The 16,778-nt window shown below is 44.1% G+C and overlaps 1 protein-coding gene across 1 annotated transcript; it reads left to right on the top strand.

Moving 5' to 3' along the window:
- Positions 1-2,117: 2,117 nt before the first annotated feature.
- On the top strand, positions 2,118-16,120 carry LOC6593503 (serine-rich adhesin for platelets; the record flags this gene model as incomplete). The annotated part of the gene is given in 8 exon segments (XM_002019108.2): positions 2,118-2,674; positions 2,676-2,839; positions 9,566-9,768; positions 9,827-10,145; positions 10,206-11,066; positions 11,133-12,469; positions 13,441-14,971; positions 15,063-16,120. Coding segments are annotated over 8 exon segments (5,580 nt in total), but the record flags the coding sequence as incomplete, so codon positions are not given.
- Positions 16,121-16,778: the final 658 nt, after the last annotated feature.

The raw sequence follows: 16,778 nt of genomic DNA, 5'->3' as shown, positions 1-16,778 counted from the left end.
AATGTACGCGAGAGTCATATACAGGGAACTAGAGCAGATTCAGAATGTTGTTCGGCAAAAATTGGTTTTGGATAGTAAACCATTCAGGCTGAGCCATTTTAATAGCTGAAAGCTGGAGACATTCGGTATTATAATTGGCATTGGTAAGATGCTTTTAATATATACGCCACATATAATATAACCTTATAAACTTTTTTTCATGTGGTTGGGTACCCTGTTCCACAGGTTCAAATATATCGCACCTGAACGGAACCGGTTTTTGGTAACTGAAGCGGTTTTGAAACGGAAACGACGTGATTTTAGTTTTCCGGACAATAAAATCGTCAAAACGATTACGGTTTTGACCAATGAAAATCGTCAAAAATGTTCGTCGAAACGATATCTTCTGGGCTCGATTATTATCGAAAACAATCAAAGCAATCGCGCGTGGTAGAAAAACAGTGCCAGTCAAGTAGAAAATTTATTCATAACTCGTATAAAATTATGTGGGCATGGCTAAATGTGCTATATTAGCTGAGAATATTCCACGGAAGATCAAAAACGAGGAATATGTAAAATAGAATTTTAATTCGTCAGTATATTTACGGTTATTTGAAAATGAGACGGCATATTTTGGTATATTGCTGAGGGTCGTCACACTGTTTTTCATGTTTGTTTTGCTGTTGGATAGTTGTGTTGGTTAAATGGTTAAATGCTCTGAAATGCACGCCATGCTGTGTTAATAATTGATAATCTCGTGGTATGCAGTCAAAAAAAAAAAAAACAAAATAAAAATCCAATCCGTTCGGCCCGAAAGTTGTCCAGATCGTGAAACATAGAGAGGGTGGGGAGGGATACGACGAGTATGTGTATAAAAATGCGCCAAACCCAGAGTTGGCCATTAAATGCCAAAGTGTAGAAACTCAAGTGCAACAAAAATGTGCTGTGAGAAAGTATAAAATTATATATTAAATCGAAGATATCGAATCGACTACTGCGCTGATAATACGATCCATTTAAAAAGTCGAAAACTCCAGGCAGTTTCCCCACGCAAACAGTGACGTAATTTTTGTATTTATTCTAAAACCAAATTCTGCGAAAAGTGAAGTGAACCACAACAAAAAACAACAATAACAGAATAAAGTAACACGAGCGTGCTTGTTATTGTTGCAATTGTCCTTTTAATTTGAGTTTTGCATGCAACAGTGCGCGTGTTACACACATACATAGCCACCATACACACACACACCGAAACAAACGCGTGAGAAAAAATATTGGAAAAGAAGGGGGAAGTATAACAGAGACAAAAATCGCACTGCCTCTCTTTGCAAACGCAAAAGCAAAACAAATACAATAACAATTAGGTAATGTTTTTTTGCATTTTTTTGTGAGCGGTGGGAGGAGGAGAGCTAACGTTCACACCCTCTCACTCATTCTCTCGTTGTCTCTTTCTATTGTATTCGTTTGCCTTTTGTTTTTGAAACATTACATTGTACAGTGGGCGATAATGCGTTACAAAGTGAAGTGTCGTGGTAAAACAAAAAACAAACTTAATAGAAACTAATAATTAAATACAAAGAAAAACACAATAAAATATTTAAATATTTAAAAAATCAAATAGCCAAAAAGGTGTGACCAAAATTCTTGCTACTAGTTCCACTGTGCCGTTAGCGGTGGAAATTTTTGAGCGGAAAATTTTTAGTTTGTTTGTTTTCTGTAAGTTGACTCTTCTCTGATTATGCCCAAGCGTTTGACGATGTCGAGCAAAATAATGTCGCGTTGACTCGAAACCGAATCGTGCGTAGAATAAAGAATTGTGTGTTTATTTTGTATTCATTTTGCAGTGTGTTTCAAATAAGCCTTCAGATTGATTAAAAACTCCCGAAAATGTAAAAACAAAACGTCACATAGAAGAAGCGCGCGCACACACACACACCCACGACGCCCCACACGGAGGACACTAAAGGTGGTGGTGCCACACACACACTGTACATAAACAAAGTGATTTTAGATGATAGATATCGGAAAAACTACAGTTCGAGCCATCAGTAGAGCAATCAACAACCATTCGATAAAAACAGCAACTACTAGCTAGCGGTGGCAACAAAACGATTAGCAACAATGCTGCACAACACACTCAAGATAATGCAGAGCCAACAACAACAACAGCAACAACAACACCAACAGCAACAGCTACAACAACAACGGGCCATGAAACGGAGCCAACAATTTCAACGCACTTTGCGACAACAGCAGCCGCCACAAATGTGGCGGCCCGTGTAACGGAAACAGTGACAGTAGCAGCAGAGGCAGTTTCTTCGCCGCCCCCCGCCGCAACAGCAGCATCGCCAGAAGCAGCAGCCGAGGGCCAAGCACTGACAGCTCCACCATCGACATCGTTGTTGCTGCTGTCACCTGTGGCCGAGAGAACCGAATTAGCTGAAACAGCTGATGTGTCTAGTGCTGCAAGTGCAGCTGCAGCTGCGGCTGCGACTGCTCAGCAGCAGCCATTGTCATCGGTGGCGCGGACCGGGCCCGCAGTCGATGTACAGATGCGTACGCACCAAAGACAAAAAATAAAGAGCTACCACGATGCAAAGCAGACAGCGGTATGGCGCACCGATTCACTGGTCTCCAATCCCAGCTCGACGATGTGCCCGGACTCCTCCCTGACACCCGCCGCGGCAGGGGTGGTGGTTGGGGCTGCCCATGAGAGGTGTTGTCCTGTCCACTGCGCCAAGTATATTGCAGCGGAAATCGTCGGACAGCTCGTTGCTGGTTGCCATACCCCGTCGTGTCTCATTTCCGGACAACGCGTTGGTCACTGGCTATCTGGAACCGGCCAATCCATGGAAACAAGGTGAGTGAAAAGTACTATAATATAGGATAATGTAAGACAATCGGTAAATGTGTGAAGGAGGAGCTCTCACAGTTTCCGCTTATTTAAAACTCTTTTAAATATCAGATAGCTCTGCCCATTTCCTGTTCACCATTAGATTTCCTACTTCTATATGATATGCAATTTGTCATTCTAAAATCGAGTCGCGGATCCCGGGATCTTATCGCTGCTAACATATAACGATCGATCGTACAAACACGGAAGCCAAAACCGAGACACTTTGTTAACACTTCTCATTTATTACACACTTCCTGTGCTTTAATTCAATTAAAGCGATTCATTTGATTGCAAATTGAAATGCAATGCAAGACGAAGAGATCCGAGATACAGATCCGACAGCCAATTGAGATACAATCAAGGGCAGCAGCAGCAGCAAGAAAAGACAGATTTTATTTCGAGGGATCGGAGAGATGGTATGGATGGTAGGGGGCAACTGTGGGTGGGTCGTGGGTGGTGGCTGCCAAGTCGATGAAGTGCGCAAAATATTTATTTGCTTTTGAGTGAGCTGTGAATGGCTATGGCTATGCGGATGGTGGATGGGGATGGTTATGGCGCTGCAGTCGATAAATACATACATACGTGCACATCTACATACGAGTTTTTACCGGTGTAGACGCCACAACAAACTGTTGCTATGCACAAAGCGCCATTCGTTGTTTGTTCTTACCCATTCAGGAAGAGAAAAACACAATCATACACGTGTATGGGACATGCAAAGAACTGACAGTGATTCCTTCCTGAAAACCTCATTCTTCGGTGCGCTTTAAAAGGCAGAGAGGCCTGTCTCAGATACCCTTGGGAAGAGAGTGTGGATCATACAGATCATCTTTTTCTGGATCCATTCCGATAAGCTCTTTGAAAGCACCTTTATGTACCCTACGAAACCATGTTATGTGTGTAGTATTGTAGTTATTGCTTTTCAGTTTCCTTGATTTTGTTATTTGTTATTTTCACGTCAGTGATAACGAATGAAATCGCTGATAAGATTACGGTTCAGATCGTATTTGCTTTTATTGCTTTTGTTTTGCGTTCATTTCCAGTCGTACTGTGCATTTGCTTTTGCGCACTCTTCACATTCTTATTCTTGTTGTATTTGTATTTGTATTTGTGTTTGTATTTGTAGCCGGCATTGCTTTTGCGCTCTGCTTTGACTTTGCCATTGCCTTGGACTACGGCGATGGCAATCGTAGGCTCGCTTTGTGCTCGTCTTTCGGTTGTTATAGTACCCTCGTTACTCGTAGACTTTAGGGGTATACAGTGTTTCTGTAGAGGTTGTGCAACTGGAAGAAAGAAGCGATCATTCCTGTGAAACATACATACATCTAGGCGAGTTTAGGAAGTAGATTATCTCTCAATCTAACTAAATCATTTCGATAAGAATGGATAATAACTAGAGATCTACTCACCGATCATATAAAGATTTAAATACTAGAATAAAAATAATATATTCGAGTTTTGATTGAAGAAAAAGCATCTGTTGAGTTCGATTTAGATCCGCATATCAGAGTAGAGGGTATCTCTTAGTCCGAATATCGCGAAATATCTTGCTTCTGCCTGTTTTTTTGCCTTCTCCATGTTTACCTGTGTGTGTGGACACACAAGCAAACCTGTGTATGTAAATTATACGCATATATTTATATTTGCTTGTACAACTGTTTGTTTATTTCGATTCTTTTCTTGCCTTTGTTTTTATGTCTTTGTGCCTGTGTTGTGCCTTTTTGTTGTATTTGTTTTTGCCTTTGGTTTGCTCTTACACTGTCAATTCGTTTGTGTGCCCCACTACGAGCCCCACTTCGCGTATGTGATGTCATCGTTTGTCGTTCAAACAAAAGCACAATAGTCCCCCTCCCACCCGTCCCCGAGGAGAAGACATCATTATGACAGACAGAAACGAATGAAAGAAAGAAAGAAAGCAAATAACTATAAATTTACATTTGTACAAATACACTAAATTCCGTGCATTTCTGTAGTTTGCCGAAGGAACTTGAGTTATACATATACATACGTATGTATGTACATATGTATGTGTGTATGTATGTATATGTGGGACCAATCGATATACCTTTCTAGTTTCTGCGCTTGGGATAGGGTTTTTGTGGGTGAAAACTAACCTAAGTTTTATTTTATATATGTACATATGTACATACATATACGAGTATACCCCGCGTATTCTTCGAATACCTCGTATTTAAAAACACTCTTACATAAAAGTTAATAATTATAGGAACACTTGCAGTGCAAAAATGTCACGAGCTCGATTAATGCTTGCTCGTTTCCGATGTAATTAATTTATGCAATTCCAAATCCAAATCCAAAAGCAAAAACAAAGCCCAGCAAAGCGAAGAAAGGGAAATAGAGCCAGATCCGACAGAACATACTTACGGATACAGAACAGAACAGAACAGAACGTGGGTATTATATATTGTATGATTGTGTATGAGTAAGCTTTTATTTTTTTTGCAATTAAAGCAAATGATTGCATTTCGAGTTGAAATGTCAGTCGCCCCTCAAAATGTGTTTAATTACGATTCTTGAGTGCGTGAGTTCTCTGGCTTGAGGTGCGACCGAATTTATTTATTAACTTGTCTGGCTCTAGACCTAGGACACTTATCTTGGCCGGTAATACCCTTCCTCTCGATGTGGCTACAAAATTGGGCTTTGATAATGACAAACGAGCGTCGGTCATGGCGTCAGCCAATTTGTCAATTCAAGTCAACAGCAGCAGCAGCAGCGGCAGCGGCAGCGGCGGGGTTTGATATCACTAATGAGATAAGGGAAACGATACGCGATCCGTGTTCGAAAAACAGGTTGGAAAGCCAGAGAGGAACAACGTTAAGTGAATACCCTGCCCTCAAACTAAAGATTTTGGGGAAAACTCTGTGGAACCAGAGAGTATAATATATACAGAATCAAGGCTTGTTTTCGCATGGTGTACTTAAGGCATATTTCTGTCTTTAATTTTCCTTAATACGGGCTTCTTGAGACGATCTAACTAGCTCTTGTGCATTATAATGGATTTTTATTAACCATTTTTTATAATCTATACATAACCTCCTACCCTTCGTTTCAAACCCTTGAATGATGATTCTTAGTCATGATTCTAGACCCCATTTAAATAGATTTCAATCAGTCTAGCATCATTCGGGTGTGCGTGCACTTTTCCATTTTTGTTTGCTAAACAAATAAACACCTTAGTGGCAGTTTTTTTTTTGTGGTCGATTGTCTTTGGCGTTCCTCTCTCTGGTTGTGGGGGATCATTTGGGAGTTTTATACTCGAGATGCCATTCCAAAATCAACAAAAAAAAAAAAACACTCGTACAGGCGGCAAGAACAAGTTTCCGACATTGTAAATGTTTAGCAGTAAATTAACAGCAATTTAATTGAACAATTTTGCTGCTTCTTGTTGGTGTTTGTTTTTTGCCCACCTTTGCTTTTTCTCGTACATTTGACTTTTGCTTTGACTTTGCGTGAGAGACGACGACGTCAGCAAAGAGCCAGAGAAAAGGCACAGAAATCAATAGAATAATAAAAAATTGAAAAGGCATTTAATAGACGTAAACGCAGACGCAGGACAGAGGCACGCGATTCAAAAATGTCTACAGAGAATGACTTATAAGTACCCATTGCGAATGACGTGGATTCGCTGTAGTACAAATTTATCAGAAGCGAAAGAATACACCTACATGACTCCTAAATGTGCCTGAAAGTACTACCATCCGATTATTATCATTATCCGACGGCAATTCTTCATTTTTCTAATGCCCAGACGGTAAACAGGGAAGCAGTGGAATAGTCAAGGCGATGACAAATAAATTAAATTTAGGAATATTTTTGCATAAAATTCTCAGGTGGGGATTGTGTGGCTTGTTTTTGTTTATATTTTGTGTCATTGCCCAAACGAAATCATTAAAAATAGATCGCAAACAGAAATTTTTAATAATAAATAAGTGCCTGTTTGCATAGCATTTTGGGTACATTACAAAACTGGTCGTGGAACCGAACCCAAGCCACATTTCCAAACAAGAAAGAACCACCAAGAGGCAGGTGAAAAAACAAAAAGAAATTATAGATTCCCCTCAGTTATACGACGAGAGTAAACAATTTTTACAAACTCTTTTAAATCGTGTTTGAATATCATTAAAAGATCATTTATTTAGGATATTATATTCTTTCCTTCCTTCTTGATCGAAAATTGTACAAGAATTAAATTCTCCAATTTCCATATTATATTTCCCCTTTATCACCTATGTATTTATCCTCAATCCTATAAGAAATATACCAATTGTAGTCTTACGATAAGTCTGTCTATAGAAAGTTCTTTGTATGTCCCTTATTTACACCTATGTATGTATGTTTATTCGGATCGCTATTAAAGTCTTTCGATAGGGGAGAACAGTTCTCAATTCTCAGAATTAGACATAAAGATACAGCCTTGCAATAGGCAGATATTTTGATCAATGAAATTGAATAAGAGCACTGATTAGAAGGCTGATTATAGCTGATATATACACTGTGATCTTTTCCATTATCCATGCTAGGCAGTCGGATGTAGTTTATTTTTTCATTAAAAGTTGTTTATTTTCCATAGTTGCGCCGCTAATCTTGCCATGGTTTTGCCTTACTCTTCCGATAAATGCCATATAATAATAAATAGTTTAATAAATTGAAATTATTTATAATTATTGCTGAAGGAAAAGAACAAAAAGCAATGCAAAAGAAAATGTCACTTGGTCGTCACATTGTCTGCCCCGATTCGTGTCGGTGTGTCTGTGTGATTCTTCATAAATCTCTGAATATTCGGAAATATTCTACTCAACGCTAATGAATCACTTAACAGATGTTCAATCCCAAGGCACCATTGGCGGATGGGGATGGGAGGAATGGCTGTGTGAGCAGCGGAGCTATTATATAGATGAAATAGATTCGAAAAACACTTTTGAGCGCTTGCCAAGAAAACGAAAAGAAAATCTTTTTTGCATTTTGCCATCACAAAGAGATTTCTTGACAAAATTTCCCGTTCTACGAGTACTCGTTGTATGTGTTGGCAGCATCAAACTTTGTGGCACATCTAAAACGAATCGTTTAATTGCCTCTAACACCGATGTGACTAGATAATGCAATGATAGATTAATTTGTTTACGTTTTTCGAATTCGAACGAATTCGAAGTCCGTGTCCGTGCCAGTGTCCGTGCCAGTGTCCGTGTGTGTATAATTATTTATAAAAAAGTGCACTTGGCATTTGGCACACATCTTTCTTTTTGGGGGGGAGGGGGTTTGCCATGCTCGTGTTCTTTGAGATTCTTATTGGGATATTCAAGATCAGTTTCGCGCTATCTGAGATTTTCTGCTATCATTTTTGTACCGCCGGTATAAAATATCAGATCATATCAAATATCAGCAGAGGGAATGTTTTAAGCTCTTCCCTTTATAGACTCTAGTCGTAAGATCTGTTAATTGATAGGTAACTCAATAAATGTCTCGGGTATCCCTATTGCCCAACTTTTATAATGATCTGTAAATAATTACATTCAGAATGTAGGAAAATCAATCGTTTTCCCCTTGAAAGACTTCCCAAAAAAGTCTCATCGTTGGGTTCTCATCAAACTTGAACCTCTCCAAATTGTAGTTTCTGTATTCTATATTTAGTTTCCCCCAAATGATAGACAGACAAACAGACCCCCACCCCGCAAGAAGTGTCCAACGCGAATGAGTTGCAAATTACAAGTTCACGATTTCATGTCATCCAATCCCCCCACAGTCCCTGCCCCAGTCTCAGTTCCAGTCAAAGGCAACAAAATCGTTTGGAAATTGCCGCCGCAATTTCATTTAATTTTATTTTTTTGTGTGGACAATTTGTCTATGTCGTCCGTCGCTATATGTTTGATGCCCGACGGCGGCAATTGTTGATGACGACTATGGCTCATAGTGGGAGAGGAGGCGGAGGAGTGCCTGGGAGGTGCCATGGAATCAAACACACTCGCACGCGCCATAAGTTCTAGTTATTTGTCATATTTGACCATACGAGTATAATATATCTTTGTAGGCACATACTCGTATGTTCCACTCTGAGATGGCGACACTTGATTGGGCGGAACGTAAGAATCGGAAGAGTTGTCGACGTCTACGAGTTTATTGACTCAACAACAGTTTTATAAACTGTGGCATTCCAATCGATACAGATATCATCTTTCCAATTTTTATAGCTCTTTGATGTACGTAATCATCAGAGGGAGACAACTTTTTGATCAATTACGGTCTGCTTTTCGGTTTTTTCCCTTACGAATACTGTAGATCTGACAGATTCAAAAACGAACGTCTTATTTCACAAAACTATTAGCAGGACATTCGCATTCGATGATCTTTCTGGTATGTCATCGCTCGTTGAACCAATGTCGTCATGCACACGACATGTATTTTGATTTGGCATTCGCGGGGATACTCTTTTCCATTCTTCGCTTATGCGTCGAAGCAATGGGGGCAGTCTTTCGACTCGCTCGTCGCGAATGCTTTCTGATCGAAAATTTAACCAAAATTTTGCCCGATTTTGGACCCTAAAATTTCAATAACTTTTTGAAACATGAACTTTCCATGTCCCCCCTTAAAATGAAAATCATCGATTCTACAAGTAATTCATCTTTCAGTTATCTTGATCTTAGATTTCTACAAAAATCCATTGCATTTTTGCAGCCTGCCTAGTGAGGAGCATTACCGAGATCGTGGATCAGTACGACCAGTCGTGTCGAAAGCATCGCACAGAGCCGCTAAAGAGCATCTTGAATCACCTGAATGGGCTGGATCTGACGCTGCAGGCGCGGCAGCCGCTGCTCTCCCTCAAAGGCAATCAACTGACGGCCAACGATTGCGAGGCCCTCGAGGAGATATTCAAAAGGGTAGGAAAAGCTTATAGATTTTGTTTCATTCGAATGAGATGCATTCTTCGATTCCCAGATACAATACAAAACCATCGATCTGTCGGAATGCGCGCTGGACGAGAGCTGCTTGAGCCCTCTCTTCCAGATGATCGAGTACTATGAGGCGGCCATCGAGCTGGATATATCGTACAACAAGGAGACGATGACGAAGCGCTGCTGGGAGCTGTGCGCCTACATGGTGGAGCGCAGCCAAGAGCTGCAGCTGCTCAATGCCGAGAGCAATCAGATCACCCGACTGGGAGCCGAAAGCCTGGGCCGCGCCTTGCAATCCTCTAATCTACACACGCTCAAGTTGGAGCACTGCGGCCTGAGGGGACCGCCACTCACCGAACTCTGTAAGCAAATGCCGAACGAATCGAAGTATTGTTTTGTCTACTATTTATGGATTTTTACAGGCCATGGGCTTCATAAGAACAAGATGCTCAAGGAGCTGTGGATGGGCTACAACGATCTGGAGTGTACGGACGCTAAGCACATAGCCGATATGCTGCGGTACAACCACAGTCTGGAGCTAATCGACATAAGCAACAACAACATTCGGGACGAGGGCTGCATGTATCTGTTGCAAGATCTGATCCTTCAATCAACAGAACTGGAACGTCGACTGGGCGCCCTGAAGCGTGCGCGAGCCATAGAGGTGGATGATTCCATGGAGACGGACTACAGTCCATCATCAGTGTCCCAATCAGAGACGAACTTTAGTTTTTGTGAAGACCGTGTGAAAGATGTCGTCGACAAGACCAATGACGGGGAGTCGACTGCCGCTGGCGAGCCATCGACAGCTGTGGAGCAGCCACCAGCATCCGCGAGCAACAGCGAGGCAGCTGTGGCGATCCTGGTAGAGGTGGAGAACGATAACGAGGACGACAACACCGAGGATGATACTGTGCGCACTGTGAAGAACTGCAATGGCAGTAGCGGCGGCGGCCAGTCAATGCTGGACAAGCTGCTCTCAATGAATAGCGACAGCAGCAGCAGCATGGAGGAACCGCCATCCACGGACACACTGGCTGCCTGTTGCTCCGAAGACATAAGCGAGATCAGCAATGAGATATTTGATGCAAGCGGGAAGCAACAGCAACAGAAGCCACAGTCAGAAGAAGCAAAAGCAAAAGAAATTACTGAAGGAGCGAGAGAAGAAAGCTCGACAGATGTGGAAGCCACATCGATGGCTTCTGCAGCCGAGGACAGCACGGAGGAGAAACAACAACAGCAGCAACAGCAGCAAAGTTCCCAAAATGAACGCAACTTATGTGGTAACTATATAAGCATCCACTTCAATGAATATATTTCTTATAAAGGGTTTTTATTTTCATTGCCAGATATTACTCCCTCAACAGAGGCTAAAACCGTTGAACCGAAACCCAATGAATCCTGTGTACAGAACAACAACAGCATCAACAACAACAACAACAACACTACCCAAGCAGCAGTTGCAGCAGCAGCATCAACAGTAGCGCCAGAAAATGATAAAGTTACTGGGGTCAGTCTCAGTCACAGTCACAGTCCAAGCGCAAGCTCCTCGCCGCCAGCAGGCATCTATGAAGTAACCGCCGAGGAGAGCGATTGCTGCATCAATGGCGGCGGCAATGGAGTGGCAATGGTGGGCGGATCGCGACCGCTCGATGTAAATAAAAACACCAAGAGCGCAGGCGACGACTTTGAGGACACGCACAGCATGGACTCGGCGTTTGAGAGTGCATCCGAAGGTGATATTAGTCGCCATCTGCCCGACGAGTTTAGCCGTTTGTCCGTGTCGCTGGAGAGCACGCGACTGGATGACATGGCCAAGGAGATGGGTGGCATTGAGACGGCCACCATTGCCACAGAGTCTACAGAGTGTCTGCTGGTGGCAGAGGAGGCGGCGGCGCCTGTGGCGGCTGCGGTCACCCCCACGCCGCTCCCCAATGATTCATTCCAGCAGCCGAAGGTGACCATTGCCGAGGAGTGCCGTCCAAGCACATACTCCTATACCGGTCCCAGTCCCACGCCAACGCCGCCACCGCCCTCCACATCGCCAGGCGGGGCAAGCATCGGAATGCGACGCACCGAGTCGAGTTGTGCGTACCTCAATCAGTCCACGCGCAATTGGTCGCACAGCGCGGAGAGTCTGTGCAGCGATATATCGTTGGATGGCAACAACAGCAACAACAGCACCAACAGCACCAGCAACGATCCCGATTTTGCGGATAAGCTCACGAAGAACGACACGCTTTCCAGGCGGCAGCTGGCGGAAGCGGCCAACCTCGAGGCAGCCAATCGGGCGCCCAGCGGCCTGAAGGCCCTCACCATGTGGAATAATAACCTCACCAAGGAATGCGCCGCCAGTGTGGCCGAGCTGCTGGAGAAGACCATTTCGCTGGAGCTGCTCAACATTGGAAAGAACTGCCTGTCCAATGATTTTGTGAGCACCATCAAGGAGAGCCTCACCAAGAACACTACCCTCACGACGCTGGGGCTACAGAGTGCCCATCTAAGTGCCAAGGGTATCGAGACACTGGCCTCCATTCTCAGCTTCGGGGGCAACAGCAAGCTCCAGCGCATCGACATACGTGACAATAAACTAGAGGTCGAAAGTCTGAACATAATCGCCGAGGTGCTCAAGTCCAACAAGACCCTCACCCAGATCGACATCAATGATGAGCCCAAGCGTCTGACGGTAGGTTCTTCAATCGGTTGACTGTTGCACCAAAGATAATCCCTTCCTCATTTTGCCAAAGAAATCCTCATGTATTCTCACTGCTCAGCTCATCCGAAATTAAAATAGAAGTTGAGTTTTGTTACTTGTTGCGATGGTTCAGTCTCTCATGTTGTAAAGCAAATTTCAAGGCGTTTCTATAGAGATTTAATATAGGATTAAATCTTGTAACAATAATTTACTTTGGTGTGTTTTCAATGTTTTAGGCTTAAAAATTCTACTCTAAATGTTCGAATCCATGTCCAAGACTTCGTTTAATGTTTAAAATAGAGTTTATTATAGAGTTTGTAGATATTGCACATATGTATCTCGTTATATTTTCGTGTTTAAATTTGCTTTACAAATGTTTTGTGACATTGTTCTATAGACTTTATTCGCTGCATCCTAGCAATGATACACAGTGTGCATTTGCAAGGATATTTAAAGTTTCGACTAACCAAAACTCTAGCGTTTTCTTACATGTTTTTTTTTTTGTCTTTGGTTTTGTTTTGTTTTGGATGGTTGATCATTTGATTTGGAATTTTAATTGAATCGTTTTCATTTGTGGACACCGTGTCGTGTCGTTGTCTCCCTCTCATCATCTCTCTGTTAAAGTTGCCCATAGTGCCGATAGTAAATGTTATACCGCCATCGCCATTGCCCCAGGAGTTCGTAAGTAGAATCTCAGATCAATAAATGCTCCTTCTATTGCTGCTGCTGCTGCTGCTCCTCCTCTCCTCTCTGCCACTCTTAAAAGCTTGGCTTGTGCAACAAAAGTTTTAACAATTTTGCTATTAACAAAGCCACACAATCGCACATATTCGCTGCCTGGTTCCGACTCCTCTTTCAGAACTAAAACCACCAGCTAAAACGTGTACCACTAGTTTAAGGAATTTTAATTTTTAATGAAGGATCGATCCCTCACTGATTAGATTTGTTATCTCTTTTTGCAGATTGGCAGCGATGCCCATTTGGACTACACGCGAGTACTGGATACAGTGCGGTCCATGTGCTTCAGGAATGAGAAGATGCAAGCCCAGGAGCTGACGGAGAAGGCGGCGATTGTGGGCGGCGCCGGCATCAACAGCAATAGCAGCAGCAGCAGTGGCTTCAACAGCGGCTATCGGTGTCGCGGCGGTTACTACTTGGGCTCACGGAAGATCTCACTTACCTGCCAGAGCAGGCCATTTGTGGACGCCAACACAGGCACTGTGACGTCCTTGGCAGCAACCGTCGCCATGCCCACATCGGCCGCCGCCCTACTGGAGGTGAAGCGGAAGACGGGCACGCGTCTCCGTTCGCCGGGTCCCAGTCCGCCCACGATCTCGCCGTCATCCTCGCCGAATCGCAGCCGCTTTCATGTGTCCCGTGTGGCGGAGGTCAGCAGCGGCAGCATCAGCAGTCCGCTGATCTCGCCGCTCGCCCAGAGGCCCCTGCAGCATCCACCCACGCCGCGCTCGGCAAGCAGCTGCATGTCCATACCCACCATCGGCGGCTGTTCGCCCAGCGGCAGCCAAAGCAGCCTAAATGCGGTGGGTGTGGGCACCCTGCCCACGTCGAGCTCGCTGCCGGCCATGGCCTCGGTTACGTCCTCGACCCAGACCATAAAGCGGCTGTCGGTTTCGCCTCGGTCCCGCTTCCATGTGTCGCGCATCTACGAGGATCCCCAGGTTCCAATGGCCAATCGTCAGCTGCCACCCATCACGCCGCACACGCCACCCATTGATCTGCCGCCCACACCGATGTTGAAGTCGTCCCGGAAGGCGGTGCAGCTGTCGGAGGCGGTCGAGGCAGCGGCTGCTGCTGCTGCCACTGCCACAAGCGGCAGTGTAGTGATCATCAGCAATGTAGTGATTGTGGAGCCAACCATAGACGAACCAGACGAGAGCGACGCACAGCGAAACAGTACAAATGCCGACGAGGCTGCGGGACAGAAACTCTCTCCGCATTTCTCCCACAACTCCCCCATTTCATCCAATTCATGCTCAACATCGCCCGGTAGCAGTGGCAGCAGCATTAGCAGTGGCAGCACCAGCAGCAGCAGCAGCACCAACGCTTGTGCCGGCAGCAGCAGCAGTAGCACCTCCACCGACATTACAGACTCTATTAGCTCGGGCCCCCCATCAGGATGCTCTGAACCAGTGCCCAGGCTCTGTCCGTTGGCCGTTTTTGGAGACAATGATATAACCCTTACCAAGGAGTCGGCTGCTGTGGTGGCACTCTCGGCCGCTGTGCCAGCGCCAGTGCCAGAGGCAGATCCAGAGACAGTAGAAACAGAACCAGAACCAGAGCCAGCGCCGGTAAGCAGTCCACAGCCGACGGCACGTTCCCGCAAGACCTCGTGGATAGCCAATCCGTCGGCGGTGGACAAGCTGCTCACTCTGTTCAATCCGGGGACGATATTCCAGCGCAGTTCCTCGCCAGAGCAGAAGGCCAGTCAGCAGCAGGTTTCAGGGGCCAACACCGCCACAAACAACGCACAGAGTTAGTCATCCCAGTCGATTATATTCAAATCCGGAAGGATTAAAACAGTTTATCCATGGTTTTAATTTATTTTATTCATTTCTATTGACAGCAGCAGACGATGGTAATGCCACAACACAAACATCCATTCTGTCGGTCACGCGAAAAACTTCGCCCTCCTCCTGGACCTCTCTGACCGGCGGCAGCCACTGCGCCACCTCAAACTCTAACTCTAACTCAAACTCCAATTTGGACAGCGTTTCCGGCACAGGCAGTTCTTCATTCCTGGACACGGCCTCGCGTCAGTTGCGTGACTTTAGCAAGCAGGTCTTTCGACAGAACATCTCGTTCAACAACAGCGGCGATGGGGCAGCCAGCTCGGGGCCAGCAGGCGTCCAGTTGGATGGGAACGGGGCAACGGGTACGATTACTACTACCTCGTCGTCGAGCAGCACAGAGTCGGCCTCGCCGCCGGAATGCAATGCGGCTCATATGCCGCCTAGCCTGAAACGGCAGCTGAAGGAGAACATCTCCCCAGAGCACACCATCAACGAGGAGACGCTGCACACGCTGCAAAAGCTGTCGCGAGTGGAAGATGTGGCGACCCTCAAAGCGGAGGCGGCCGCAGAGTTGGGCGACATTGAGATAGTGATGTACAGCGAGGTTGTCCATTGCCTACCTGAGGAGCAGACGCAAAAGCAGAAGTCGGAGCCGGAGTAGGAGGCCTCGAGCATAGTCTTGGAGGAAACGCACAGCACTGAGTAGGATGATGATCGGCTACTTACAAACAAACATAGAACCTAAGCAAATTTATCGTGTGCAATTGACAATGTTGAGCGGCAGAGAAATGGAAAGGAAAGGAAAACCGACTAAAGAACCACCCACCCAGCATTCCCATGGCGCTCCTTTGAACCGAAACCACCCCACCCGCCTTGAAAAATGATGATGACGATGATGAAAGAATGTGGAGGGGCCTCTCTTCGAGACCCTCCTGTAACTAAAATAACTATTAACAGAAAGAGAATCAGAAACAACAAATATGAAGAAGTACACAAGTTAGTGGTAACTTTTGTTTTATTTTTGGTTAAATTCGTTTTAAGTTAAAAAAAATACTTATCGACCAGAAAACAAATTACACACAAAAGAGAGAAAATATAAATATATTTTAATTATGAAACTATGAAAACTATATATGATATATGGCATATTAAATGCAAAAACTAAAATGGATAAACTTCTATGAATGTATAAAAACTAAAGAAAACAAAAAGAAAACCTGTACACACACATAAACCATCCCCAAGAAAAGAAAATAACTAAATGTAAACCATCCATTGGCCCACAGTGTCGCCGAGTGTCGATTGCTGGATATTGAAAAGTTGCATAGATCTTATCTAGGAAAAACCATGTGAAACTTAATTGAAAAAAACTTGTACTTACCCATCATCCAAAAACCCACATTGTTATACACATTACTTAAGTTAATTTTAACAGGAACGAAACGGAACTTAATTAGGGAAACCCTCCCACCATATATGGAATGAAGGTTGGGTGAGCCTGCCCAAGTATTATGAATTGGAATAACTTTCAAAGAACACTTAAATTAGGTACTTAATCAACATAATTAAACGGAAGAAACCACACCCAAATCCTGTAGGCAATCTTAAGTTCAATGACATTGTGCAATTAATCGTACATTCTTATACACAAAAACACACACATACAAAACGGAAATGGAAGCGCACGCGAAAACTAAACAAAACAAACGATACGATACGAAACAAAACAAAACAAAACAAGCACCCAAAATAAATCCAATTGATCTCAT

The sequence above is a fragment of the Drosophila persimilis genome, unplaced genomic scaffold (genome assembly GCF_003286085.1).
Source record: "Drosophila persimilis strain 14011-0111.01,24,50 unplaced genomic scaffold, DperRS2 tig00000137-arrow-arrow-pilon, whole genome shotgun sequence".
NCBI classification, from domain to species: Eukaryota; Metazoa; Arthropoda; class Insecta; order Diptera; family Drosophilidae; genus Drosophila; species Drosophila persimilis.
Note: the sequence above shows the minus strand (reverse complement) of the source record. Positions and strands in the feature narration are given on the sequence as shown.